At 51.7% G+C, this 26,363-nt stretch overlaps 9 protein-coding genes across 9 annotated transcripts; 5 read left to right on the forward strand and 4 right to left on the reverse strand.

Moving 5' to 3' along the window:
* Positions 1 to 1,050: 1,050 nt before the first annotated feature.
* On the reverse strand, positions 1,051 to 3,446 carry AUEXF2481DRAFT_36318 (uncharacterized protein). Its single transcript, XM_013492008.1, has 5 exons — positions 3,190 to 3,446; positions 3,035 to 3,082; positions 2,746 to 2,984; positions 2,417 to 2,599; positions 1,051 to 2,310 (listed from the first exon to the last, which is right to left on the reverse strand). Exons 1-5 carry the CDS (start codon positions 3,380 to 3,382, stop codon positions 1,336 to 1,338), a joined length of 1,638 nt encoding a protein of 545 aa, XP_013347462.1. The 5' UTR covers positions 3,383 to 3,446; the 3' UTR covers positions 1,051 to 1,335.
* A 563-nt stretch (positions 3,447 to 4,009) lies between these two features.
* Positions 4,010 to 5,131, forward strand: AUEXF2481DRAFT_389310 (uncharacterized protein). The gene is made up of 2 exons (XM_013492271.1): positions 4,010 to 4,242; positions 4,298 to 5,131. Exons 1-2 carry the CDS (start codon positions 4,158 to 4,160, stop codon positions 5,002 to 5,004), a joined length of 792 nt encoding a protein of 263 aa, XP_013347725.1. The 5' UTR covers positions 4,010 to 4,157; the 3' UTR covers positions 5,005 to 5,131.
* On the reverse strand, positions 5,129 to 7,685 carry AUEXF2481DRAFT_1832 (uncharacterized protein; the record flags this gene model as incomplete). Its single annotated transcript, XM_013491752.1, has 5 exons — positions 5,129 to 6,319; positions 6,371 to 6,483; positions 6,537 to 6,636; positions 6,685 to 7,575; positions 7,635 to 7,685. The coding sequence occupies 5 exons, from the start codon at positions 7,683 to 7,685 to the stop codon at positions 5,129 to 5,131; spliced, it is 2,346 nt and encodes a 781-aa protein (XP_013347206.1).
* A 2,369-nt stretch (positions 7,686 to 10,054) lies between these two features.
* AUEXF2481DRAFT_389617 (uncharacterized protein) lies at positions 10,055 to 11,505 on the forward strand. The gene is made up of 3 exons (XM_013492272.1): positions 10,055 to 10,294; positions 10,362 to 10,555; positions 10,683 to 11,505. The coding sequence occupies exons 1-3, from the start codon at positions 10,269 to 10,271 to the stop codon at positions 11,351 to 11,353; spliced, it is 891 nt and encodes a 296-aa protein (XP_013347726.1). The 5' UTR covers positions 10,055 to 10,268; the 3' UTR covers positions 11,354 to 11,505.
* A 1,176-nt stretch (positions 11,506 to 12,681) lies between these two features.
* On the reverse strand, positions 12,682 to 14,255 carry AUEXF2481DRAFT_1834 (uncharacterized protein; the record flags this gene model as incomplete). The annotated part of the gene is made up of 3 exons (XM_013491753.1): positions 12,682 to 13,090; positions 13,143 to 14,152; positions 14,211 to 14,255. The coding sequence occupies 3 exons, from the start codon at positions 14,253 to 14,255 to the stop codon at positions 12,682 to 12,684; spliced, it is 1,464 nt and encodes a 487-aa protein (XP_013347207.1).
* Positions 14,256 to 15,204: 949 nt separating this feature from the next.
* Positions 15,205 to 16,510, forward strand: AUEXF2481DRAFT_36326 (uncharacterized protein). Its single transcript, XM_013492009.1, has 2 exons — positions 15,205 to 15,707; positions 15,856 to 16,510. Exons 1-2 carry the CDS (start codon positions 15,267 to 15,269, stop codon positions 16,219 to 16,221), a joined length of 807 nt encoding a protein of 268 aa, XP_013347463.1. The 5' UTR covers positions 15,205 to 15,266; the 3' UTR covers positions 16,222 to 16,510.
* On the forward strand, positions 16,447 to 17,264 carry AUEXF2481DRAFT_1836 (uncharacterized protein; the record flags this gene model as incomplete). Its single annotated transcript, XM_013491754.1, has 3 exons — positions 16,447 to 16,509; positions 16,568 to 17,146; positions 17,196 to 17,264. 3 exons carry the CDS (start codon positions 16,447 to 16,449, stop codon positions 17,262 to 17,264), a joined length of 711 nt encoding a protein of 236 aa, XP_013347208.1.
* A 149-nt stretch (positions 17,265 to 17,413) lies between these two features.
* On the reverse strand, positions 17,414 to 18,698 carry AUEXF2481DRAFT_389175 (uncharacterized protein). Its single transcript, XM_013492273.1, has 2 exons — positions 18,314 to 18,698; positions 17,414 to 18,263 (listed from the first exon to the last, which is right to left on the reverse strand). The coding sequence occupies exons 1-2, from the start codon at positions 18,371 to 18,373 to the stop codon at positions 17,583 to 17,585; spliced, it is 741 nt and encodes a 246-aa protein (XP_013347727.1). The 5' UTR covers positions 18,374 to 18,698; the 3' UTR covers positions 17,414 to 17,582.
* AUEXF2481DRAFT_45925 (uncharacterized protein) lies at positions 18,633 to 26,303 on the forward strand (the record flags this gene model as incomplete). The annotated part of the gene is made up of 9 exons (XM_013492086.1): positions 18,633 to 18,833; positions 18,895 to 19,340; positions 19,389 to 21,141; positions 21,199 to 21,597; positions 22,353 to 22,559; positions 22,622 to 22,667; positions 22,725 to 22,780; positions 22,827 to 25,553; positions 25,659 to 26,303. The coding sequence occupies 9 exons, from the start codon at positions 18,633 to 18,635 to the stop codon at positions 26,301 to 26,303; spliced, it is 6,480 nt and encodes a 2,159-aa protein (XP_013347540.1).
* Between the last annotated feature and the right edge of the window lie 60 nt (positions 26,304 to 26,363).

Consider the following 26,363-nt stretch of genomic DNA (forward strand, 5'->3'; position numbering starts at 1 on the left):
ACCCGACGCAGACTGTGAGAACCACGCACGCGGTAAATAGGAGCCAAGATGAAGAATTGCAAGGCTCCGGCGGTATCTCGCCATCTCAAGGTCCCGTGACCGTCGTACCGAGCTAGCTCAATCAGGCTACTGGTCCTGGCCAAAGCATGCATGCAAGAAGGCAGAGTCGACTTCTCCCTCGTCCAGACTCAGAGCATTGGAAATAATGGAGGTGCTTTAATTTCTAGAATATCGCACTGTCTCCCTGCTTGAGGCCAGAGGACGGTCGTGCTGAGCCGTTTCAAAAACAACAGGCCTGACTACGAAGTGCGTAAAGGAGCATGACTGCAAAACCTTCACAGCAGATCTACAAATTGTTCTGGTCCTCGGCTGCTCAGCCATGCAGTGATTCAGCATACGTGCATGACCAGAAAGAGTATAAGAAATACGAACCAAAAGCCTCTTGCGACTCTGATAGTAGTCACTCGATCGATTGATTGGGCTCGCGACAGAAGCACACTGGCGGTCCCTTGTTGATCAGAGTCTGCCTTTCTTGACTAGAACACGCCATCAACAAGCTCGAGATCCAGCGCATTGCATAAGGTATGTAAGAGGACCTAATATCTGTCGTTCTCTCGAGTTCCACATGATCTGTGTCTGACCATCACTTCGTCAGTCATCCGACTGCTCTTCCAAACTGCTTTGCATGGCATCACAGTCAAAGAGCTGTGTTGACCAGTGCCTGATGAGCCAGAAGCCGCGAGTTTGTGGTCCGCAAAACGGACGATTGTGTTAGGGTGATCGATCATGATAATTTATCTCCTTGAGCAATCTTTCGAACATGTAATGGGAACAAGTAAATAGCTCTGAGAATTTGCTGCAGATCAAGGTACGTGTGCAAGGAATTGAAGTGGTCGTCGAGGAGATATCACCACCGGCAAGTCGTGGCTTTTACAGAGATTCGCTGTGCCCCACCGAACTTGCTGTGGAAGAGTGAGTGTAGAAGAGCCGTCATGTTGGACCATTTTGAGTGACTATTAGGCATATGCAACTGCTTCTCGCACCTGGCTGGTAGAAACATCCTTTGGCATCGAAGACGTAATCTACAAGAAAATGAGTAGTACACACTACTGCACGGGATGGTGAGAGCGATTGCAGTTTGAAGGTTCTACATAATTATTCCTCATTTTATTATAGATCCGATTTGTGTTCTAGACACTCTATCACTCCTTCTACTCTCTTCCAAGAGTCTAAGTGAGAGCAAGATCAAACCGTAGCAAGGCACAATCATTGTCTCACTTTAACAAACCCAATACAGGGAGTTCGTACACGGCCGGCTCCGCTAATATACTTCATTCAGTTGGTAGTAACGTTGGCGGTGACAAAGTTGAAAGAGTTGCCGAAGTTGCCCTTTTGGGTGCTGAAGTTGCTCTTCGTACCAAGGGTCTTCGTTCTTCCGAGGAGCTTCTCGACCATGCGGTAAGCAGCGCTGGGAGCGTACTGAGGGATCATGTGGCCAGACAGCTGGACGGTGACAAAGGTCAGACCACGTTCGGTGTGGTAAGCACCTTGGACACCGGAGCCGGCGAGGTCACCTAGGTTCAGTTCTGAATGGTAAGGAACGAAGAACTCATTCCAGGTATGAGGGCCCTTGCTGAATCCTTGAGCTCCGTTGTAGGTCATGTTCTGGATAGCCATGAGAGTTCCATTGTAGGAGATAATATAGTCAAGCATGCCCTGGCCAATGATGACGTTGTTGGTGTGTTCAATGACTTTGGGAAGGACGCTCAGACTAGTGTATTCGCTAGTATCTTCGCGCAGGATACCGCCAGTGCACTCCTCCCACTCCTGAACAGGTGCGTTGATGGCCTTTTGCACATCCGTACGGTTGAAGTAGATCTCAGCACCTTCAGGCAGATAGTCGAAGCTACCAGGGAAACCGAGGACATCCCAGAGTAGAGGGCAAGTAGTGGCAACCTGGTAAATATCGAAGCAAGGGTTGACGAGGCTGACAGCGCTGAAGATATCGTTCCAGAGCTCACAGCCAGGCATGCTGTAGTCTGCGTTGGGAGGAGAAGGGAGCAGACCCTTGGGCGGGAAAGTGAGGGCCTCCTCCATGAATGAAGTGTAGCCACAAGCATCGGAGCGGTTGCGAATGTCGTCCATAAATGTTTGGTTCAGGTTGAAGAGCGGACCCCAATATTCAACAAACGGTGTGGCTGGGATGTCTTGAAGCACGACATCGTATGAGATCGAGGGGTCGTAGATCATGATACCATGAACATCGTAGAGCGCAGAGTCGTTCTTCTGGATGAAGTTGTCGGCGATGTACTGAGGTAAGAGGAGAGTTAGCGAATTGCCTTCGAGTGGTGAAGAAACTATTCGTCCTTGACGATCAATTCCCCCAGCATGTGAGCTGCGGGTGTGGAGTACTCACCGGGACATAGAAACCAGCATAACTTTCACCAGTAACGTAGACTTTCTTGTGCTGTAGACCGAAAGTCTCAATGAATTGCTTCCAGAATCCAGCGAATTGTTCTGCAACCTCCTCCTCGTTCGTTGCAGAGGGTGTGCTGCCTTTGCTGCTGAAGCCTGTGCCAGCCGGTTGCTCGACCCAGATCTGTAGGGAGAGAGTGCGGTTAGCATTATTCTAGAGCAGAGAGTATGTACATGACATTGTAAGCCAAGCTGGACGAAATGCGATAAGGGAAAGCGGCACCCAAAACCACCAACTCGCAATCTCCAGCTCTTTTACTTCACACATACCACGTTGGTAAGGTTGTTCCAGTTGTAGTTGTTCTTAACGGGACTCCTCGTTCCGTATTGCCATAGGAAGGGACCATTCTCTTGTAGTAATCCCTCGAGACTGCTGCATCCGGGACCTCCGTTAAGCCAAATCAGAATCTCATCGCCGGCATGCGAGTTCTCTGAGGGGAAGAACCAGAAGTACAGCTCGCTAGCGTTCTGCTGGGAAGAGATAGGCATCAGACCAGCATAGCTCTCACCTAGGATGTTTGTCAGAGCCGTGATGGAAGTTTTATGATGGGTTAATTACCAATGTCAAAGTTGACGTCAGGGATGTTAGTGCCGTTAACAGCATACTCTACAGTCGGTCAGTAAATGTATATTCTGTCTGACTGTGATTGCTTGGGTGCCCCGCAAAGATTGAATTGGCTGTTCGGTAGCACAGTTGCGTGGCTTGATACATACTTGTGGTGTTTTGGTTCTGAGGAATAATGTATTGCTTCTTCTTCGTGGTGGTCCTTTTGTCCAGACCTACACCAGGCAGGCCAGCGGGTTCAGAGCGCATACGCTCGGGCAGCTTCTTGTTGACATGCTGTGCGCTACGGCCAGCGATGGCACCAGCGGCCAGAAGTAGTGTAGAAACCACAGAGATCTTCATTGTCGCGTTAGGGTAGTTCGGATGGGTCGCTCTACAAGTTCAGAGGACAACGGCTCTACTTATATAGTCGTGGGAAGAAAAGCAAACAGACGGATACGACTTGCACCGCCGGATCGCTTGGGGATCGACAGTGATCCTTACCATACAAATGATCGCTTAACAGAATAATGTGATGATGGCATCCTACAGCTTGGTGGACAGATCATTTGGCGTTCCTTGCATGATACAAGTTAACTGCCTTCCAGAAAGGGAAGATACCCCACAGATGAGGAAGCTTGTTTGCGATAAGCAAACCTGACGATGCTAACATGACTAGTATCGACAATCACCTTTGACACATCGAATAGCTTCGTATACAAAGTACCCTTAGGGTATGTTTGACTAAAAAGTACTTCGGCTCGGTAGGTTACGTGAATCACTTGTCGGATGCCTTCCACCTCTTCCTAGAGCTCTACCAGACTCGGGCTCCAGCGGGTAATCCTTCTAGCTCCACCTCAAGCGAGATTGCTATCTTCTCGGGTATGTGGCCTCATGACGACGCTCGGCGAGACCTGAGTGTTGCTAAGAAAGAGCCACTGACGGGTACTTGTCAAGCTGTTCCTGGACGGATACAGAAGGAGCTTCACGTAGTAGTGCTCACAGACGATTGAGACTGTCTGGAGGCAAGAACGATGTTGCTTCCTCGTTTTGCAATAAGAGATTGCGAGAATCGACCTACGTTTTTTGTTCTCAAGATGCCCGCTATACGTGTACTAATGTATTCACGCGATCGGTCATGTTCTGTACAACGCTCCGTCGTCGCTCATCCTTTGCCTCAATTATCTCCTCGTCGATTGTGCCATCTGGACTTGGGGTCAAAGGTGATTAAAACATCACGAAAGAATCAATAACCCCTCTGACAGTTGATCTGTCCAGAATCATTGCTCGAAAACCATGACATTGCAGTCCCCCTTTCGGATTTTCCGAAGAGTATTCAAAAATCAAACCGCACACTACGACTGCTTTTGTTGTCTCCAAACAACTTGTCAGATGAACAACTGCCGGCCACACTTGCACGAATCCAACACTTTGTCGCCCTTACCGGCGGTCTGGACATCGCAATCATCCTCTCGCTTTCAGCATCCAAACCCTTCTCTTCAGCAAAAGACCTCTTGAGCGGACCACACGGAGACGAGATAGAGGGACTGCGTAGTTACACACGACTGCAGGCAGAAATTATGACAAACACAGAGCTCGCATGGGTCCCAATTCTTCCTCTTGCAAAGCTGGAGAACATTGCCGACCTCGTCAAGACACACGCGCTATCGATCAGCCGACCCAGGCCCAAGCCGTCATCTGCAGTCCGTCCCTTGGATATGTTAGCTCACTGTACACCTGACCTACCGCTCTCTTCTCTGGCTGTGAATTTGACCTCCGATGTCCTGCCTTCGCTCAGTCATGTCGCCCAGGCTGCACTCGCTCGTCGGAGAGATACACCCAAGACCAGCTCAGCGGTCATCGTTCCATCTGACGACACCCTACAGGGCAACGACAGAGCTTTCAATATACTTGCGGAGCAGCTGAACAAGGACGTCGTGGATAGTATGACAGACTTTTGGATTGAAGACTGGGCCGTTGAGTAGAAGCACGATCGTAATTAAGGGTAGAAGTTCCCGTAGCTATCAAGGAATTGCTCGCATGCTCTAATTTTGCTCATCTATAGTCGATAGCTTTCGTTATGCATCTCATGCTTTTGTGCTTCTGCAATCATTTCAGCTGATCCCTCATCTCATTGGTCACGGCCTTGATTCTGTTTTCCTGGCCCAAAGCACTCCTTTCGATGCCTTGCAGAAGACCGCCCATGTCCTTTGCCTGTGCAGCTTCCTTTCTGAACTCATTACCTAGTGACATGAGTGTGCCCACGGCGACAAGTGCTCTGTATACAGCCTCGCTGTCGCCATCGGGCTTGATAATGTTCAGGGATGCATTGATGATGGCGGCCGCGCGCTGTTCCCTTGACTTGGATTCCGTTGCAGGTGCACCCGAGGTCAGTAACACTGCATAATTAATGTACAATGTCGCAATCGCCGTTGCCAGGTTTTTGTTAGAAGTACTGGCGAATGGTTGAGTCGACGACACAATCTCTTCGAAGCAGCCATCGGTGACCAGTCTACCTTCTTCGGTCATGAAAAGGTTTGCAAGGACACGGATCGCCAACATAGCGTTGTTTGGTTTGTCGGTGTCTACTGCAAAGACACCACTCTTGCAGAGAGTATCTACGATTGTGCCGTCTTCGCCGCTTGTGTGCATTGCGAAGCTAGGCGCCACAGCAGAGAGCCGGAGGAGGTCAATGCCGGGAAGGCGATTTGCTGACGGCCATGTAGTGGCGACTTTGAGTACTGCAGATAGTTGATCTGCCTGAGGTTTGGGGTCCTTGGGGCTGGTCTGCAGTTGTTTCACCAGGTTGTCCAAAGCTTTTAGTTCGTCTGATGATAGTGCCAAATCAGATGACATGGTGTCGTTGAGCTCGCCGATCTTCTTGCGAATCGCAGACAGATTTGCCGTAGTGATTGAAAGGTATTGTGTTTGAGGTAAAGAGCGCGGGCGTGCATCTCCAGACGGCTGAGGAGCACCGGCCTCGCCAGGACGATAGCGATTTTCACTACCCCATGGGTCGGCCCCGGGTGCCTGGGTTTGTTGTTGAGCGGACGAGCCTAGTGTTGCTCCTTGTGTATTTGTGGTGATGAAGTTGGCTACTTGGTCCAGATAGGTCATGGGTAACTCGTTGTTTGCGATAAACCTGCTCGCAACGTCGTACGGGTTTTGACCGATGTTGTAGGGTAGCTTCAAGGGAGGAGCACCATCGGTGATGTCGACATCGAAGACAAAGTCATAGTCTTTGCCTTCGTACGTCACCTTACGCCCGCTACTCGCAGCAGCATCGACCACGGTACCAACCTTTGAAGTGGTGTCAGTACGCTAGATTGGCAAGTCTCGTGGACAACTTACATTGATCCATTGCTGAGCAGCCGATGACCAGGTATGAGCAGTCACACTACCATCGTCTTCTCTGATCATCTGCACCTGGCCCTCCTTGGTGCCGGACTTCTGTTGCAGAAATTCTTCCTATCAGTTAGTGGCACACCCCTAAAGTTGAGGTCTCGCGCGAACAAACCTGAGCTTGGAAGTTGTTCCTTGTTGATCTGCTGGCCTTCACCAGCGGTCTGCTGCGGTATCGAGGATGAACTGACGCTCTCATCGAAAGCGCGTATTGTCTGCAACGCTAATTAGACTAGGGCTTGGGCAAAGTGCAAACAACGTACCTCGGGGTTTGCATGACGGCTGGGGTCTCTGCTGAAGATTCTGATCATCTTATCGCTGGCGCCAGTAACGATGTCATCGGTCTCAGGACACACAGATACTGCCCAAACGGAGATTGCAGGATGTGTGATGGTCTGAACGCACTCGGTGCCCTTCCACACCCTTACAGTCCTGTCTTCACCGGAACTGACCAGATCGCCGTTGGAGAGGACGGCAAGAGCGTAGATGAAGGAAGTATGTCCATGAAGTTGTGCAACCTCGACACCATCCAGAGTCCAGAGTCTAATGACTTGATCGTTTCCTGCCGAAGCAAAAGCGGCGCCGGAGGGGTGGCCAGCGGGCAATTTGCAGAGGGCGCGGACGACATCGGGCAGGCCAGGGATTTTTTGAAGAAGCTTGCCGCCGAGAGAGAAGATACGGATCGTCTTGTCGGCACAGCCTGTGATGACGGTCTTGTCGTCGTAGATCATGACAGCCCAGACGGCGGCGTCATGTCCCTTCAGCTCTGCGACACACTCGCCCTTGTTGATGGACCAAACTCTTGCTTGCGTGTCCCATCCGCCGCTGACCAGAGTATCGCCGTCGGAGGCAGCGTCGAGAGCGCAGACATTGTTGGCATGACCGATGAGTAAGCGTTCGGGATCCGAATCTGGACTCTGGAAAGGGTGGCGGACATCGATGATTGTGTCTTTTCCGGCAGAGACCAAGAGACCGTCGGAGTGATTCGAGGAGGGAGCGGCGTATGTCAGCGAGTTGACAAACGAGGTAGCTTGGACAGCTATTGTGTCGTCGTAGGTGGGCGGGTCGGACGAGGTCAAAAGCCATTGTCGGACGGTGCCATCACGCGAGGCCGAGAAGACACAGCGAGCCGAAGGAGAGAGGACGGCGCGGACCTGGGAGCAGTTGACAGTCAGCGCTTGGGCTCTGTGGTCTAGTCGTGCCACTTAGTTACGTCGTCTTCGTGCCCTTTGAGAGACGCCGATAGCTTAAACACGTCGGCCATGATGTCTGATGTGCGATTGGGCCAATAGTCGGGCAGTGATGGTGGTTGTGTTGTAGACTGTGAGTCGTGGTCAAAATCACCTCGAGTTGAGACCAGAATAGGAGACGGCTTGTTGTGTGTGAATGCTCATGTCCATGTCCATGTCCATGTCGGTGATTGATCGTCACCGTGCTCGCTTGCGTCATCACATGTCACCAGCTTGATACTTCCATTCTATCTAGCCGACCCTGCCCTTTGTCACAGTATCCTGCGGCGCAATCAATCGGCCATGGTGCAACACTGCTGCAATATTCAGAGACAGCACAAGGAATTATCAGATCTCCCAGCTTTCTCTCGTGAAGAGCGCGCCTGTCAATCGCGGTTTTGTCTGTGAGTTTGTTTTGCTATCTCGGCCGCATCTTCTGGAACAATTCACTGCATCATCGGTGCTCCAGAACGCTCACGCAGTGTTCCACCGACCCGTCAACATTCTGAAACTGCTGCTACGAGACTGTCGGACATCGCCTTTATCCTCTGCCGAATTTATAGCACCTGTGCGACTTGCAGGCATGACAGGAGACTTGACGTTCCGACATGTTTCGTACCTCATTGGGTCGAGGCTCAAAGACTTAGATCACAGCTAATTACTCGGTTTACCGCCCCTTGAGAAATGCTTGTACGTCACTTGTCCTTTCGGAGATTGGTGAGGAGGAAATCTTCGGACTTCTCCTTTCCAAACACACATTTGTTGTCATCTTGGCGCCTCTTGTCTCTAGCGACCCTCTTTGGTGTTTCCTCGTCGCACCAACCTTTGCCTGTTCGAGAAGCTTCGAGTACAACTTAATCTGCCATGGGAGCCCTCACAATTTCCAAAGGTCCGACATGGCAACGTCTAAGGTCAAGCGGCATTCGGAAGGCCTTAGGTCCACAGAGTAAGTCGAAGTTTAGACAGACTGATACAACGGGTACGCATGTTGCATGTCGCATGTCGGTGCGAGTATCGGTATCTGTGGGCAAATCGAGTTGCTGATTGAGGCATGAGACTACCACTGAAATGAGGCACCATCTTCTTCTTTTGAAGCGCGTCAGTCTCCAGCCATCTTGAATTTGAGAAGCCTCAATATCTCGACCAGGTGCGGCGGAGACGTTCCCGAGGAAACGTTCGTGACCTACCACCACGAGCAGTAAAAGACCATCCAGCATACTTAGACGGCGTGAGGCTGGTCGTAAGCTAGGGTCCGAGCAACAAGCGTTTGCATCTTGGGCTGAAGACGCGCTGCCCCAGATTCTCCATTCCAGAGTTTGAGGCTCTTGCATCCATCATGTGCACGGTTCAGCACTCACACCAAGAAGGCATTCGAGTGGTCAGTAAACACTGGCATCGATCTTGGATGGGCAAAACATGACTGCCACGGCTCAAACTGTCCACGTGCAGAAGCCCTGCCGCTGGCACGCGACTCGAGCAGACCCTGCATCGCCAGCTTTTGGTCTTCTCGACCGCTTCTGCGTGAAGATCGTGCTTTCCACACCGCAGCAAGTGCGAACTCTTATACCCATTCGACCTCCGACGTTCGGCACACGAGGTGTCTAGACCTACGAGACGCTTCCTTGTCTGCATGAGACAAGTAGGTCCAAAGATACACTCACTTATCCTCATACAGGATGTTGAGTTGAAGGCGAATGAACCGGATCGTAGATGTTGTCAAGTATCTTCGCCTGATTAGCCTTGTCAAGCCACAGGAGCTTGTGCTAGACATGTAGGTGGGAAGCAGGTGGGCGCCAGCAGATTTTAGTCGCTCATACTCCAGCCTATCATATAGAGGCCGAGCATGTTCAAGCTCACGCACACAATACAAAACATAAAGTCGGCCAACGCGTATGCGAGCTGCCGAAGCATGAAGGACTCGCCGAAAGTCACTTTTGTGTGTACCGTACTGACCAACCCCCGAGGCAGTGATCTAGAATTCGCTCAGCTCTGGTCCGCAGTGTTAAAACGACTTGTATCCCACTCAATATGATCGCTTCTCAATCACAATCACAATCACAACAACCCTTCTTCAGACTTTACTTCCAAGCCGGAAGCCATCGTGTTGGCACCATCTTCACTGCCACACGGGAGTGCCGCAAGTACCAGCGCCTGGAACTTTGACCACTGTGGGGAACGCCGCCCAAGCAATCGTTGGTGTCCGCGATCATAGGTTGATGCAATCACGCAGCCTAAACACTTTGACGTAGGTCGGCAATGAGAACTTCCACCATGGCCGACACACGGCGACTCGGCGGAGTCCTTTGGTACGCGTCAGTGCCCAGGGCGGCCGATCGTTTTTGTCAGGGTCACGGGTTGAATTAAGTACTGCTGGGTTTGGTCTGAGCTTACTTATGTCACAGCCTCCCCTCGAGCAGTATCTCTACTATTTATCCACACGACACCTCTACCATTGCTCCCAAGGACCTTTTTTGCTATCAACGGATTTGTCTCGACTCAATCTCAACATCAAGGATCTACGTTCCCCTGAAAGAATTCTCCATTGTCAAATAACCTTAAAAAATACGCTGCACCATCGGCTCTCCGCCTCATACCCCGAAGATCGTCTGCCGTCCGTCATGGAATCTCCTAGGAAGGAGTTGATGTCTGCTCTCTCTACGTGAGCCACCATTATGGCCAACTTTCTCGTCCTGATCACTAACTTAAACTAGGCTTCACTTGGGCGGAAAATACTCTGATCTAACCATCAGATGTAACTCAAGAGAATACAACGTTCACCGTGCCATACTCTGCTCACGCTCTGGATTTTTCGATGGAGCATGCAGCAACCAATTTCGGGAAGCCCAAACAGGGGTGATTGATCTAAGTGAGGAAGATGGAGACGCGGTCGAGCACATGATCCACTGTAAGTCCTTGCCCACCCGGATGGTCCGGACTAGACCTCAATGTTGGCGATTTCTTCCTAAGAGCCTTGACATCCACACTACCCTGATTGTTTTTGGCATCCCTCGATCATCCGGCTAACGGTTTAGACTTCTACTACTTAGACTACCTGATCCCCGAGGATGAGGAGGAGCCAGTTTCTCCTGTCTTCCGTCATCGTGCGCAGGAAGCCCTCAGGCAACGATCCCAAAAGCTCGATCTGTCACAAATTGTCGACCCCCTTTTTGCTCAAGCGGCCGCCTGCGCCCCACTCACGCCAGTCACGCCGACAGAAAGTGTCGACCCTCTTTCTCATCCCAGACATGACTCGAGCGTCACCCATTCGCCGCGTGGAACAAGCCCCAAAGGCAAAACAGGACTTCGCGGTACCAGTGCAGGCACCACTCCAAACTCTGGTTCTGATTGCGACTCTGAAGAGGATGAGGATTGCGAGTACGAGACTGATGACTCGAATCTCCTCATACACACCCGCGTCTATGCATTGGCCGAGAAGTACGATATACCCGCTTTGAAGATTCTCGCAAAAAGCAAATTCGAGATGGCCATGGCTTGTTATTACGACTCACCAGAGTTCGCCGATACCATTGAGGAAGTCTACTGCTCGACCATTGACAACGATCGTGGACTCCGGGATGTCGTTCTTCAAGCTTTCAGAAGTCATCCCCAGCTCGCCAGTACCCAGGACGTCTTCAGTGTCATCAAGCGCACTCCCACCCTGGCCTTTGAGCTGTGGAAGACTGAGAGAGGTATCCCAGTCTGAAGCTGTATGTGTCTGATGAGCGTGATTGGCTCACGATCACAAAAACCAATATATCGCTACCACTGAAGGGATCAAGCGAACCGCGCTGCACAGCGTAGCTCGCTGCGTGTCGACTGATACCATAACTTTCCGCTTGGTGTACGCGCATATCCCAGCACTGAGCGATGGTATCGAGGCGCAGCTGCTTTGCTCTTGACAACGGTCAACAAAGGGCAGCAGGCTGCGGTTCGAGAAACAGGAGCTGAGGCCCTGGCTAAGAAACTAAATTCTAGGCATCTGACGAGCGGAATTCAGCGGTTCAAGATGCACGATACCCATGGGACCTCTGGGTCAAGTCGGTTGATGAACTTTCTGAAACGTGATTTAGCTTTCACGTATCGCGGGAGGTACTACATGGGAGCTGGGAGCTACATGCACCTTGCAGAAATTTTCTTGCAGTCGCGCGACCACGCTGCTCAAATTGCACAGAGTTGCAGGATACATGTAGTAAGCATGCGTATGCAATAGGGTTTCTATCTGAAGCAGAAACACTCCAGTCGAGCGGTTGCTGCTCCGAGGTTGGCTTCGGTCAGGCGGTGGAACTTTGTGCAAGGAACGGCACCTTCAGTGCTGACTGCCTTTCTAGGTGCAGCTCTTGACGTGTAGCGCCAAGATTTGTTTGTACTCACTTGTATTCGTCGGTACTCTTCAGAAACACTTGATTCTCTTGCTCCTCTCTCTTTGGAAGTGACATCAAGTATCGTAAAGAGAAAGTGCGGAGTCTTCCCATTAGATGGAGGGGCACCGAGGCCACGTGTGTTGCACCCCTGTCGGCCACCCTCGTCTTTCCTTCCACGCAACCAAGCTCGTCGGTTTCGTGGGAGGGGCGGAAACTCATGCAATTGGCAGGTCACTTGTCCTGCCTAGAACCCGCTAGATGCGTCGCTATTCCGTCACACCATGACCTTGTGGCTTGCGCAGCGAGTCGTCAGCTCAAACCCAAAAAGGTTCAACAGAGCCTCCCTTCCGAGGAGGCGGTACTCCCATTGGCGTGCATGACATGGCTTGCGCCGACACTCTTGTGTCTTTTCTGTTTTGACGACCTCCTCGGCTTTAAGCCCAATACGAAGGACAAGCAAAGTGAAAAGAAGGGTCGAGGGCGCATCAGCCGCCCCGAGAAGCACATCAGATTGATGCCAGAAGCTTCTGAAACTTCCATCTGAACCTTGCTCGAACTTGTCACCATGCACTTCACGAGCTGAGGAAGTAATCTGAAACGTGAGGTGAAAGCGTGGTGCATGAACGGCCCGATGGTTGTGGTAACCTTGTCCCGCCACCTATTGAGCTCCTTATGAGCCCTTCGATGATCCAATCACTCCTGCACCCCTGAAAGCGAACGCGACAATCAGAAACCCGGTAGCTGCAAAGCCTACACTGAGCCATTGAGCTGCGTGCAGACCATGCAGATATGCATGATTCCCAACGTTGGCTTTATCGCCATACAATTCCGTCCTCTCTTGCCTGCTCTGTACAGCGACCTGGACCGCTGTACTGATAGCCAGACCAACAGCTCGTCCGATCTGACCTACCGCGTTGATGAGGCCGCCGCCGAGTGCTTGATCCTCGGGGGCCATGTACTGCGCGACGAGGAGGAGCAGTGACGGGAACAAAGTATCTGCTCCTAACACGGCCAGACACATGGCAGGAAAGCCATACGCCCAATACGTCGTTGTCGGTGGGATCGGAACAGCCATGAGTCTTGTAAAGTTAGCATATCGTAACGAGTGTGATGAGAGCAATGCAAACTTACAAATTAGCCAGCATCACGCATGGCATTCCCCACAAAAGCAAGTAGTTGACTGGCACCCCGTGTAAGAGCTGTGAGGTTGCAAGTATCGTGATTATTCCGACGACTCCTGTCGGGATGAAGCGCAGCGTGGTATGTATAGCGTCGAGTCCGAGGTACTCCTGGTAAAAATAGGTTGAGAAGATCAAGTAGTTGTTGAAGGCTGAGAAGAAGACAGTCATGGCCAACATGGCGGCAGAGACGCGGAGGCGCTTGAACAGACTGACTTTGATCAGGGGTTGACGTCCCGTTCGTTTCTCAAGGTACAGCTGCCAGAAGACGAAGATGACTATGCATGCAATCGATAGTACCATAAGGACAAGGATGTAAGGCTTTCTCCATCCCACGACGTTGCCTTGAGTCAAGGCAAAAAACAGTATCAATACACCGACTGTCACCAGGAAGGCCCCGATCCAGTCGACGGCATTCTTCAGTTCCGAGCGCGGTCGCGGCGGTGGCTGAGGGATGACGATATAACCAGCTATGGCGACCGCAAAAGCCATGATGGAAAGGACCCAGAACACCCAGCGCCAGTCCTTAGCGTATTTTAGGACGACACCACCCAAAAGATTGCCCATGATACTACCCATAGGAGCGCCCGAAGCATAGAAAGAGAAGGCGCGATTTCTAGCCTTGCCCTCAGGAAAGGTAGCAGACAAGATGCCAAAAGCGGTTGGGACATTGCCCGCTCCGCCGACACCTTGGAGTCCTCGAAGTAGATCAAAGGCAATCTCATTGGTCATGAACGGGTTCACCAACGTGAGGATGGCAACCCAAAGTGTGCCCAGGACAAAGATAGGTTTTTTGCCATAGATGTCAGCCAGTCGACCCCATAGCAACAGGAAGCAGCCAAACGACAGAGAGTATGCTGAAACAATCCATTGTTGTCTGGCCGCTGGTATATCGAGCGTTCTGCCGATGGTTGGAAGTACGATGACCACAGCCTGTATCGTAAGAGTGTTGAGAAAAGCCGCCTAATTCAGTGTTGAGTTAACAAGTGTTGCAAGTTCAAAACACATCAAGTTAACATACTCCGGTAAGTGTAAGCACCAAGGCGAGTGTGCGAGCCTTTGACATGGCTAGTGGTGGAGTTGCATCGTGCGAACCGATGGATAGTTCACCCAGCTCTATAGATTCTCCCAATATCTCTCGCTCGAAGCTGACCGCCTGTTTAGACTGCTCTGTAGAGGTAGGAGAACAGACATTCCTCATCTTGTACTCGATCATGACGGACACCTGCGTGAGACAAATGATGATGCGGAGAAATAGATTGAATGATCAATACATTCAGGACAGACGCACAACAAAAGCACTGCGCGTGTGGAACAACAGGCGCAGACACGGTGGCAGGAGTTGATTGGATTGTTGTCCGGAGTCGGTCGACGGTGGTTCGTTTTACTAGTGACGGGGGCGCGAATTTGAAGAGGATACCCGGAGTCACCGACGAGGCGACGAATCTTTTGACTGGGTAAACTTACCTTCACTGCTCACTTGACAAAAGCCACCTCCGAAGCGCAGTGAGGTCGGTGATGGAACCCTCTGTCGACACTCGATTGCATGGCTTAACATGTACTCACGCAGGCAACGACCTCGAGCACAATACCCCTTGGAATGATCATGCGTGCCGAGTCTTGTGTCCCATTGAGTCCCAGCGCCTGGTCCCACCCATGACCTTTGGCAGCTTGTTGCTCTATCTTTTCAGTGTCCTAACCTTGTCGCTGCTACTCCTCCATGATTCAAGTAGTGTAACGACAAGCTGCAGAAAGACAGAGACAAGTCTCATGCCAATGCACTTGACGCAGGGAGTCGATAGAGCGACATGATTTCGGTAGTAGTGATGCAAGTCTGGAAAGTATTGTGCCTTGGGACAGCTAACGTTACGAGTGAGACGGAGTTTAGCATGCGTGGAGAGAAACCGTTCACTTCGGCAGTTCGGCCCATTCGGACATGGAATGTCTATCTCCGGTCTAGAGCTCGTATGATGTAACCGTACGGCAGCGACGTGTATTTAATCGAATGCCGATGAGTCTGACCAAATCATCATTCTTCAGTTTTACCAATTGTCGTCTTTCGAGTCCCATCGACACAATGCCTTTTAACTACAACAAAGTTCTCGTCCTAGGCGCCACTTCTGGCATCGGTTGGGCTCTTGCAAGTAAGCTCGTCCAAAATGGCACTTCGGTCATTGTCACAGGCCGTAGACAAGAGAGGCTGGACGAGTTCGTCTCTCAGCACGGCAAAGAGAAGGCTGAGGCCGTACAGTTCGACATCACGAAGCTGGACGCTATTCCAGAATTCGTTAAAAATTTGATGGAGTCTCACCCGGACATCGACAGCATCTTCCTGAACTCTGGCATTCAGAGAGGATTTGACTTCTCGAAGCCAGAGAGCATTGACCTCAGCTCAGTCTCGGAAGAGATGAATACCAACTACATCTCATACATCCACTTGGTCACTGCCTTTACCCCATACCTTCAAAAGCAAAGCAATCAGACCTCCTTTGTTTTCACCACATCTGGACTAGCATTGGTAAGTTTCTCAGAGTAGAACTCAGGCGTGAGAGGCCTTTACCTGAAGACGTGTTCCACGTTTCAGTCACGGATTGGGTTGGATCTGAACACACTCACAATAGAGCATCAAGAAGGTTGTACAAGGTAGCTTACTGAGTGATGTATAGGTCCCCATGATCAGATGTCCCAACTACTGCGCTTCCAAGGCAGCACTGCACCACTTCATCCTGGTGCTCCGAGAGCAGCTCAAGAACGGACCTGGCAATATCCAGGTTATCGAGATCTTCCCTCCTGCCGTGCAAACCGAATTACATGACGAGAAGCACCAGCCGGACATCAAGAACGGCGGTCAAATCGGAATGCCTTTGAAGGACTTCACGGAGGCTACATGGGCAGGACTTGAAGCTGGCAAGGACCAGATTCCGGTGGGCATGTCGGAGGGCTCATTCAACGGATGGGAACAGGAAAGGCAGAAGGCGTTCCACGGTATGAATGCGCATATCGCAAAGATGATGGCACAACATTCAGAGTAGAGACAAGATGTAGGCAGACTACTCGTAGATAGATGAAGAGGAAATAGTAACTATAGGTGGAGGATACGAACACGACATGACGTTGCTGGAGGCTTGGCCAGGCCGCGTGCATGTGAAACATCAGAGCACTGCCCACGCGCGACCCGATTCCACCAGCGAGTCTTCTTAAACCCCCTCCTTCCCTCGGTCGAAGAAGCGATAATTACTGCTCGTCAACTCTCAGCCATGGCACCATTCGAGGAAATGCAGATTGCTCAGCTCAACCGGTCGATCCGGACCATCAAAGCGGTGCGGAGAGGGCTGCAGGCGCAAGCAACAAAGCAACGGCTGACTGACGCTTCGACAGGAACTCGAATACTTGTGTGACGCTTCTGTCATTACACCGCAGCAGCTGTCGTCGCTGTTGTCACAGATCCCGGCCCAGACTGCCCTGCATGCGCCCTTGTCCGTTGGTGCCGTGCCTGGCGCCGTTCCCGTCAACAATGCCGTCCCCGCTGCGCCCATGGCCAACCTGAACATCAACAGAGATGACGAGAAGAAGCAGCCAAACTCCTTCTACCAGCCTTCGCCAGCCCAGACTCCTGCGCCTCCTCCGGCCTATGCTGCTCCCCCACCATCGATGCCCCCGCTTGCTCAGGCCACCGCTCTGTACGCATACAGTGGCACAGACGCTGGCGATCTCGAGCTGCAACCCAATGATCACATCAACGTCACTGAATACATGAACGCTGAGTGGTGGAAGGGCCGTTCTTCGCGCACTGGTCAAGAGGGCATCTTCCCTCGCTCCTACGTTCGTGTCGTCGAGAACGCTCCTCCACAATCTACAAACTATGGCAACATGCCTCTTGAGGTCAGCGGACAGGGTGATGGTAGTGGCAAGGTCCCTACCAAGGGCGAGGAGATGGGCAAGAAGTTTGGCAAGAAGGTAACGATTCGCTCCCTCCTGTACTATTTTGATGCTAACTGTCTCCCAGCTGGGAAACGCTGCCATCTTTGGTGCCGGTGCTACTATTGGTGGTAACATTGTCAACTCTATCTTCTAGATTCGTTGACCCGTGCGTAGACGTCGGAGAAGATTTCCTTCTTTCTTTTTTACATGTTTGGTGTTGGAGGTTTTGGATATTTGGGCTTGCGCCGCTGTGCTTTGTCAGTATTTTCGAAATGGATTGATTATCCATGTGCATCTATAATTTTCGCGTTTGCTCCAGACCTAGGATCTTATTGGCATCTTGCAGTTCCGTCGGACGTGAAATCGGCGATGTCCAATCGATACTTGTACTTTGTTATATAGAGCTGGGATATGTGCTTTACAGGGTATATTGAGAGGTGTGATGGTATGTACATAAAGGTGGACCAGTGGTCTATTGGCTTTCCTCCGCCAGCGAAGTGGTACCAATTGCTCCCTTTGCTGGGCCTATTTTTGTTTCGGGTGCCGTGTCTGCTTGCCTAGTAGGAGCGTGCGATTGGACGGTATCGATCGTTGCAGGCTTCGTCTCAATAACGCTGCCGGGTTCTGCAGGATTTGAGAGCGGTTCGTATTTCGTCTTGAGTCGATCCACCTCCGATTGGAGTTGAACGATCTGGCGAGTGTGATCTTCCAATGCTTCCAAACGGTCATCAATACCCTCTCTCCGCGTGTTCTCCTTCCTCCTCGTACGCCATTGGTCCCAAACGAGCAAGCCCACGGCCACGCCGAAGATGAAAGACTCTGAGAGGAAGTTCGCGCCTAGCTCAATGGCCCTTGACTCTGAGAGTGGGCGAATCCTGGGTTTCGGTGGTGCTTTACTCTCCTTATCTTTTAGATCTGCGGCAGCCATATCGTCTGCTTTCTGCTGGGCTTCGGTCCTGACAGTCGGTGTTTCGGTCTGTCTCTTTTTGGCGGCAGCCTCTGCGGCTTCTCGAGCGTGCATACGTTCTTGTGCGGCGGCATCGTGTAAGATTCCCAGTCGCATACGCATATCTATGCGATGGAGGCCCTGAGCAAAGCTCACACAGTATCGACGGAAGGTGTCATGTTCTCTGGCGGATTGCTTGATTCGGTTCTGCCTGGAGGTCAGATTTTGTTCATATACGGATGCAGGGATATATTTACTCCTATGGGTTTGGCGACGGTACGAATGACCAGAGAGGCAAGTTTGAAGGTCAACGACATTGAAAGACTGCATGAAGTGTTTGGCAGCAACAAGCAATTGTCGCGGAGTCAACAACAGGCACCAAAATGACGCAGCCGGGTTTCTTGGTCGGCGGTCGGCGGTCGGTGGTCGGCGGTCGGCGTGTTGAGCCGGGTCGGTTGCTGTGCCGGAAGCGTGGGTAAACAAAATAACATGCCAAAGCAAGCAAGCGCCTGCGTGCTTCTCTCCAACGACACGCCCAGCCTAACACCAGCATCATAATCGCAGCAGATACTAACCATGTCTGTTCACGCGGATCCTCCGCCGCCTATCGTCTCGGAACCACATGGCATCAATTATGCCACCTCGAATCAATTGGGCAAGGGCGGCTTTGCCATCTGCTTCAAGGCCGAACGTCTCGAGCGCGACCAATCGACCGGCCATCTGGTCGCTCTGAAGATTGTCAAGTCGAGGATGGAGCCCGCGAAACTAGCACAAAAGGTGCGCATCTTCTCGACACACGGTGACGCGCTTCCTCGTTCTGACCACGCCTGCTCTCTAGTTCATTACCGAATTGCAAATCCATTCCAAGCTGTCCCATCCTAACATTGTAGCCTTTCACCGCGCCTTCTCTTTTGGCGAGAGCACCTATGTCGTCCTCGAACTCTGCTCCAGCGGTTCGCTTGCCGACATGCTGAAGCGTCGCAAAAACATCACTATGCCCGAAATCCGTCGCTTTATCATTCAAGTCTCCGGAGCTGTCAAATATCTACACGCCCGCAACATTGTACACCGCGACCTCAAAACCGGAAATCTGTTTCTGGATGAGAAGATGAACATCAAGGTTGGCGACTTTGGTCTCGCTGCCTTGCTTGTCAGTGGAAAAGATATGGACGCCAAGCGACGAACCACAATGTGCGGCACTCCAAACTATCTGGCCCCGGAGATCCTGGAGAAGGGCAAGGGTCACAGTGAGAAGGTTGATCTGTGGGCTATCGGAATCATCGCGTGAGTAGTGCCTTCTCTGTGTCATGCTTGGCCGACTAACCAGAATAGATACACTCTTGCCGTAGGAAGGGCTCCATTCCACGCATCATCCAAGGAAGAAATATACAAGAAACTGAAAGCTGGCGATTATTCATGGCCCGAATTATCCTCAATCACGAACGAAATTTCCGCAGACTTACGCGATCTGGTTTCGTCTCTATTAGTCTCGGAAGAACTGCGACCTTCTCCTGATCAGATTGTGTCTCATCCTTTCTTCAAAATCGCCTTCGTTCCTAGACAGATGAGTCGCGCCCAAGTCAGCAAAGTTCCTTCATGGCCCAATGTGCAACCGCCGAGTCCAGAAGTGCTCGAGAGAGGCTACAGCGAATCGTGGTGGTACGTCTGCAAGGAGTCTGGAGTTGGCGAGTATGCACCAGGCAAGTGCTTCCAGCTCAACGCAGGCAAGAAAATTCGAAGTATTGTTAGGGACATCGAGAGAGAGGTTGCCGCAGGTCGTCAACCAGTTATTCCCATTCCATCAGACACGGTTTATACGTCGCCAAATTGCAACAGTATTGATGCCTTCCAGCCCAGGAACGCATTGACAGGAATTGCAGAGGAGCGCGAACCCGACACGAGGCAGCTCAAGGAAATATCCCATAACGAAGTCCAGCCGGGATCCAAGGAAAGCAGCGCAGACGAGACAAAGAAAAAGAAGGATACTGAGCTCATGCCACCTCCTCCGCGTATCAGACGAGCCGGTCCTATTCGAAAGACGCGCACGATTACTGATGAGAAGGAAGAAAGTGCTCCCGAGTCGACTCGTCAGTCATCTCGACTGAACACACTCAGTCAAACTAACACTTTGAGTCAAACTGCATTCAGTGGCACAAACTTCCTTCCATCCTCCTCACAGCCTCAGAGTGGCGAGATAATCCCGACGTCGAAACGTAGCGTAGATGCTAGTCTGGCACGACGTCCAAGGGCACCACGAAAGACTCCGTCCGATCGCGACATTCCAGCTCTCGCGGATGCCATACGTGATGACTTGGAGATTGCGCCGCCTAACACGTTCGCCATCAGAAGCTCCCGATCAAGATCGAAACAACCAAGTCAGGAGATTGTCGAAATCTTCGACGAACAAGAAAACCTAGGAAGACCGGCTCTCCCACCGCCACCAGCCATGACCGCAAAACTTCCTGTGCCACGGAGGAGAAACCTTGATACATCTTTGACTTTCCCCGGATCTGACCCGACAGCAGTACTGGAGCGCCTCAAAGCATTCCGCGACAATTTAGCCTCAGCGATAGAAAGAAAGCACCTGGCGCCTTCTCGACGAGTTCCGCAACAACCATCGAGACCACTGCCATTCGTTAGTCGATGGGTGGATTACAGCAAGAAACATGGAGTTGGATATGTCCTTGACGATGGGACCGTCGGATGTGTCATCAACGGGTCTGCTGCAAGTGGGACACCAGTGACCCATGTGGCGGTCAAGAACGGAGAGCGTTGGCTCGCGCGTATAGGAAAGCGCTTCGAGCATTTAGAACGCGTGCCATTCAGGATGTTTGAAGACCATGGAGCTGCTGGACTCGAAAGACTCAATCTCGCCACGAGGGACGAGAAAACAAGAGAGCGGTTGCGAATGCTGCGTGTCCTCTGGGTGAAGTTTGGAAGATATATGAGCCAGACGCTCAACGGGACTGAGGCCGCAGACTGTGCGGATGAAGCTCCAGATGCAGAGTCAGATCTGTTGTTTGTTCGATTTTACCAAAGATCGGGCAATGTCGGCATATGGGGGTTCTCGGATGGTTGCGTACAGGTACGTTTTACTCGTAATACTTGCTACGAAAGGAGAGAGTGCTTACGCGAACGACAGCTTCACTTCCCGGATCACACGAAATTCGTTCTCTCCGCGGATGGACTGCATACTTCTGCAACACTTGTGCCTGTGGAAGGAGTACGCGCGATTGAAGAGAAACACGACTTGCCAACCAAGCTCCTTAGAGACCGGCAAACTTTGGTGCATTCAATTCATGCGTTGCTCTACGGGTCCCAGCCCGGACGTGGACAGAAGCTCTTTGCTGAAATGGTCCAAGCCAACATGGTAGAACAAAAAATGCACCTGCTGCTCCGGATACTCGATCAGTGGATTGAGGGAGGCGGGCTTGGCTGTACGGATGTTGGGGAGCAACGTCTACAGTGGCAGGGTTCTTGGGTCAATGAACACGCTCGCAAGATTGACTGGGTGACGGTAGGCAGACTTGGAGGTGACGAGGTAAGATCATAACGTTGAATCCTGTTTGCATTTTGTGTTTAGTTCCTTCGATGGCACTTTTGGGAGCATGATAGCGAGGCGTTTCGAGGAGGCTGGGTTTAGCAGAGCAGTTTGTTGTGCCGTTTTTTTGTTGGATACCTATGAGCACTGTCATGAATCTTTGTCTAGCATTGAAAGAATACGAGGCAAGTCGTTGTCTCGAAGTTCGAACTGCAAGAAATGTAGTTGCCTGGAGCTGTGACAAGATTTCCACAAAGCTGCATGGCTTAGCAGCAGGATATTGCGCGTACAAGTACGGAAACGGGCTGGGAATGAATATTCAGCGGCAGACGCGTGTTATACAACGGCCGCTGGGGCTCAAGCCAAGGAAGCATCGGCCATCTGCCCTGCATGAGGCAGGTGGGTGTTCGCTATCGCGTGAGCGATCTGGTCGGCACAAGACGGCGCGCCATGACGCATCGTGGCTGGTGCTCGGCCCGTGGAGCACCGGCTTGGGTCGTCGACGTGGAGCAACTTTGGGCTTCGATGCCACCAATCTTAGCCAGATTACCACCATTTCATGAAGTCCTACACAACTTACTGTGTCTGACCTTCCGTTATTGCTCCCTTGGATACCTTGACAATCCAATACAAGCAGGGTCCTGCGCCATATCGAACCGAGTCTCGACTGTTCTCACCATTAGATCGGGCCCACTATGGTGAGTCGCCTGCGAGTATCGTCACGTTGCGCCAATTGACTGACCCGTGTATCGCAGGCCGTCACCAAACGAGCCGGAAGGAAGAAGGATGCTGCCGCCGCGCAACCTGGAGCTAGCGGCGGAAAGCCTCAGGTCAAGAAGGCGGCCTTCGAGTCGACAAAGAAGAAGGAAGTTGGAGTGTCGGATCTCACGCTTATCAGCAAGATTTCCAACGAAGCCATCAACGACAATCTGAAGAAGCGATTCGAGAATGGCGAGATCTACGTATGCGCGCCGCAAACTTGGGCCCATCCGACCAACTCGATGCTGACTGAAGTGTCGGACAGACGTATATTGGCCATGTATTGGTGTCGGTTAATCCGTTCAAAGACCGTAAGCAGCTCTTTCTCGATGGACTGCTCCGCTAAAATGCTGACTCGTTTGCGACAGTTGGCATCTACACAGACAAAGTGCTCGATAGCTACAAGGGCAAGAACCGATTAGAAGTGCGTCTCTCCGCTGCGGTTAAGATATAATGCTGACGTGTCGCAGGTCCCTCCCCACGTCTTCGCCATCGCCGAATCCTCATACTACAACATGAACGCCTACAAAGAGAACCAATGTATCATCATTTCTGGAGAGTCGGGTGCTGGAAAGACCGAGGCGGCCAAGCGTATCATGCAATACATCGCCAACGTGTCCGGTGGCAGCAACTCGTCCATTCAAGAGACCAAAGACATGGTGCTGGCTACAAATCCTCTCCTCGAGTCTTTCGGCAATGCGAAAACGCTTCGCAACAACAACTCTTCGAGATTCGGAAAGTACCTGGAGATACAATTCAATGCTCAGGGTGAGCCCGTTGGAGCCAACATCACAAACTACCTCCTGGAGAAGTCAAGAGTTGTGGGGCAGATCATGAACGAGAGAAACTTCCACATCTTTTACCAGTTCACAAAGGCTTGCTCCGAGAACTACAGGCAGACCTTCGGTATTCAGCAGCCCCAGTCCTATGTTTACACCAGCGCGTCCAAATGCTACGACGTCCCAGGAATTGACGACCACGCTGAATTCAAGGACACGTTGAACGCTATGAAGGTCATTGGTCTGTCGCAAGCCGAGCAAGACGACATCTTCCGCATGCTCGCTGCCATTCTTTGGCTTGGAAACTGTACTTTCTCCGAGGACGACCAAGGAAACGCCGCGATTGCAGACCAATCTGTGGTTGACTTTGTCGCCTATCTATTGGAAGTGGACTCTGCTCATGTCAACAAGGCTCTGACCATCAGAGTCATGGAGACTAGCCGCGGTGGTCGAAGAGGATCGGTCTATGACGTCCCCCTCAACCCGGCACAAGCGACCTCTGTCAGGGACGCCCTCGCTAAGGGTATATACTACAACCTGTTCGATTGGATCGTGCAGAGAGTCAATCAATCTCTAAGGGCCAAGGGCGCAATCTCGCACTCAGTCGGTATCCTCGATATCTATGGATTCGAGATTTTCGAGCGAAACAGTTTTGAGCAACTCTGTATCAACTATGTCAACGAGAAGCTGCAGCAAATTTTCATTCAGCTGACTCTTAAGGCCGAGCAAGAAGAGTATGAGCGAGAACAAATTACGTGGACGCCCATCAAGTACTTCGACAACAAAGTAGTGTGCGAATTGATCGAGGAGAAGAGACCTCCTGGTGTCTTTGCAGCTCTTAACGATGCTTGTGCTACTGCTCACGCTGATCCGACAGCTGCCGACGGTACCTTCGTGCAGCGTCTGAACGCTTTGTCCTCGAATCCCAATTTCCAGCCACGACAAGGTCAATTCGTCATCAAGCACTATGCTGGTGATGTTGCTTATGCTGTGGAGGGAATGACAGACAAGAACAAGGATCAGCTGTTAAAGGACATTCTCAATCTCTGTGGCCAGAGTTCGAACAACTTTGTACATACACTTTTCCCTAACCAAGTTGACCAAGACAACAAGCGCAGACCACCAACCGCTGGTGACAGAATCAAGGCCTCTGCGAACGATCTGGTATCGACTTTGATGAAGGCATCGCCCTCATACATCCGTACGATCAAGCCAAACGAGAACAAGTCACCCACCGAGTACAATACTGGAAACGTCATGCATCAAATCAAGTATCTGGGTCTTCAGGAGAACGTCCGTATTCGACGCGCTGGTTTCGCATACAGACAAACATTTGACAAGTTTGTGGAACGCTTCTATCTTCTCTCACCAAAGACGAGTTATGCTGGAGATTACACCTGGACTGGCGACGCCAAATCGGGCGTCAAGCAGATTCTCAAAGACAGCAGTATCCCCGTTGAGGAATACCAGATGGGTGTCACAAAGGCTTTCATCAAGACCCCGGAGACCTTGTTCGCGTTGGAGACTATGCGTGACAGGTATTGGCACAATATGGCCATTAGAATCCAACGAGCTTGGCGCAACTACCTTCGATACAGAATTGAGTGCGCGACACGTATCCAGAGGTTCTGGAGACGCAAGACTGGTGGTATGGAGTTTATCCAGCTGCGTGACCAGGGCCACCAGGTACTGGGAGGCCGCAAGGAACGCAGACGTTACTCTCTTATCGGTTACAGAAGATTCATGGGAGACTATCTCGGCATTGGAAACGATGGTGGGTCTGGAGAGATGATCAGAAAGTCGATCAATCTGCCCAGCTCTGATCAAGTGCTGTTCTCTTGTCGTTGCGAGCTGCTCGTTTCTAAGCTCGGTCGCTCGAGCAAGCCAGAACCCCGGTTCCTAATCTTGACCAACAAAAATGTCTATCTCGTCAAGCAGGCTATCCTCAACAAGCAGCTACAGATCATGGCCGAGCGTACAATTGCCATTGGTGCGATCAAGTTTGTCAGCGCGTCTACTCTCAAGGATGATTGGTTCTCGATTGGTGCCGGTTCTCCTCAGGAGCCCGACCCGTTGGTGAACTGCATCTTCAAGACCGAGTTCTTCACAATGTTAAAGCAAGTATCGCGTGGTACCGTTGATGTCCGCATCGCTGAGACAATAAGCTACAACAAGAAGCCTGGTAAACTTGCGACCGTCAAAGTTGTCAAAGATCAGACTGTGGCTCGCGATGATCTGTACAAGAGTGGTACTGTCCATGTCGGGCCGGGTGAGCCACCCAACTCGGTGTCTAAGCCAACGCCAAAGGCCAAATCAATCCCCGGTAAACCTATCACCAGTGGTAAACTCCTCAGACCTGGAGGTCCTGGCGGCCAGCCGTCAAAACTTGCTGCACGTCCAGCACCTCAATCTCGACCTGTGCCTCAGGCTCGACCTTTGCCAAGTGGAAATCAAGGACTACCAGCGGGTCTCCTACCTGCAACGACGGTCAACACCCCCGCTGCGGCGGCAGCTGCTGCCCAGGCCGCTATGCAGCAGAAACCAGTCCCTGCACCTGTCGCCGCACTAAACGGTACTGGTCATGCGCGTACGGCTTCGGCAGGTACAGCCCGAGCTCCTCCGCCGCCGCCGCCGCCACCACCTGCAGCTGCCACGCCGAAAGAACCACAATTCAAGGCTATGTACGACTTCGCTGGACAGACTGCTGGCGAGCTAAGCCTCACCAAGGGTGAGGTCATTCTAGTGACTCAAAAGGAAAACAATGGTATGTTACTGGAACCGAATCAAGGAGTAGCCGCTAATGAACATTTAGGATGGTGGCTTGCAAAACGAATGGACGAGTCGGCATCAGGATGGGCGCCATCGGCGTATCTGGAAGAAGTGATAGCCAAACCCGCACCTCCGCCCCCACCACCAGTGCAGGCACGCTCAATGCCTCCCGCGCCGCCCAAGGCCAATGGCGCACCCGCAGGCAAGAAGATGGCACCTCCCCCACCAGCGAAGCGGCCCGCAGGTCGTAAACCGGCACCCTCTGCCCCGGGTGGTGGCGGCAGTGGTACAGACAGTGGCACCTCGACTCCGCCGACCGGCGGGTTGGCTGGCGGATTGGCAGAAGCGCTCAGAGCACGGTCTAAAGCAATGAGACAAAATGACGAGGAGGACTGGTAAATGTTCAAACGAGTAATTTGATAGTCGTAAATTGTTACAAGAAGATACATTTCTATTATA

This window comes from Aureobasidium subglaciale (genome assembly GCF_000721755.1).
Source record: "Aureobasidium subglaciale EXF-2481 unplaced genomic scaffold scaffold_2, whole genome shotgun sequence".
Lineage (NCBI taxonomy): Eukaryota > Fungi > Ascomycota > Dothideomycetes > Dothideales > Saccotheciaceae > Aureobasidium > Aureobasidium subglaciale.

Coding starts and splice junctions, on each gene's coding strand:
- AUEXF2481DRAFT_389175 (XM_013492273.1), bottom strand. CDS start 18,373: ATGTCGTTGACCTTCAAACTTGCCTCTCTGGTCATTCGTACCGTCGCC. Junction 18,264..18,313: donor CCGTCGCCAAACCCATAGGA/GTAAATATATCC, acceptor ACCTCCAGGCAG/AACCGAATCAAGCAATCCGC.
- AUEXF2481DRAFT_389310 (XM_013492271.1), top strand. CDS start 4,158: ATGTTCTGTACAACGCTCCGTCGTCGCTCATCCTTTGCCTCAATTATC. Junction 4,243..4,297: donor ATCTGGACTTGGGGTCAAAG/GTGATTAAAACA, acceptor TGATCTGTCCAG/AATCATTGCTCGAAAACCAT.
- AUEXF2481DRAFT_389617 (XM_013492272.1), top strand. CDS start 10,269: ATGGAATCTCCTAGGAAGGAGTTGAT. Junction 10,295..10,361: donor TCTCCTAGGAAGGAGTTGAT/GTCTGCTCTCTC, acceptor AACTTAAACTAG/GCTTCACTTGGGCGGAAAAT. Junction 10,556..10,682: donor GGTCGAGCACATGATCCACT/GTAAGTCCTTGC, acceptor CTAACGGTTTAG/ACTTCTACTACTTAGACTAC.
- AUEXF2481DRAFT_36326 (XM_013492009.1), top strand. CDS start 15,267: ATGCCTTTTAACTACAACAAAGTTCTCGTCCTAGGCGCCACTTCTGGC. Junction 15,708..15,855: donor CCACATCTGGACTAGCATTG/GTAAGTTTCTCA, acceptor AGTGATGTATAG/GTCCCCATGATCAGATGTCC.
- AUEXF2481DRAFT_36318 (XM_013492008.1), bottom strand. CDS start 3,382: ATGAAGATCTCTGTGGTTTCTACACTACTTCTGGCCGCTGGTGCCATC. Junction 2,985..3,034: donor TGACGTCAACTTTGACATTG/GTAATTAACCCA, acceptor CAAACATCCTAG/GTGAGAGCTATGCTGGTCTG. Junction 2,600..2,745: donor GGAACAACCTTACCAACGTG/GTATGTGTGAAG, acceptor CTCTCCCTACAG/ATCTGGGTCGAGCAACCGGC.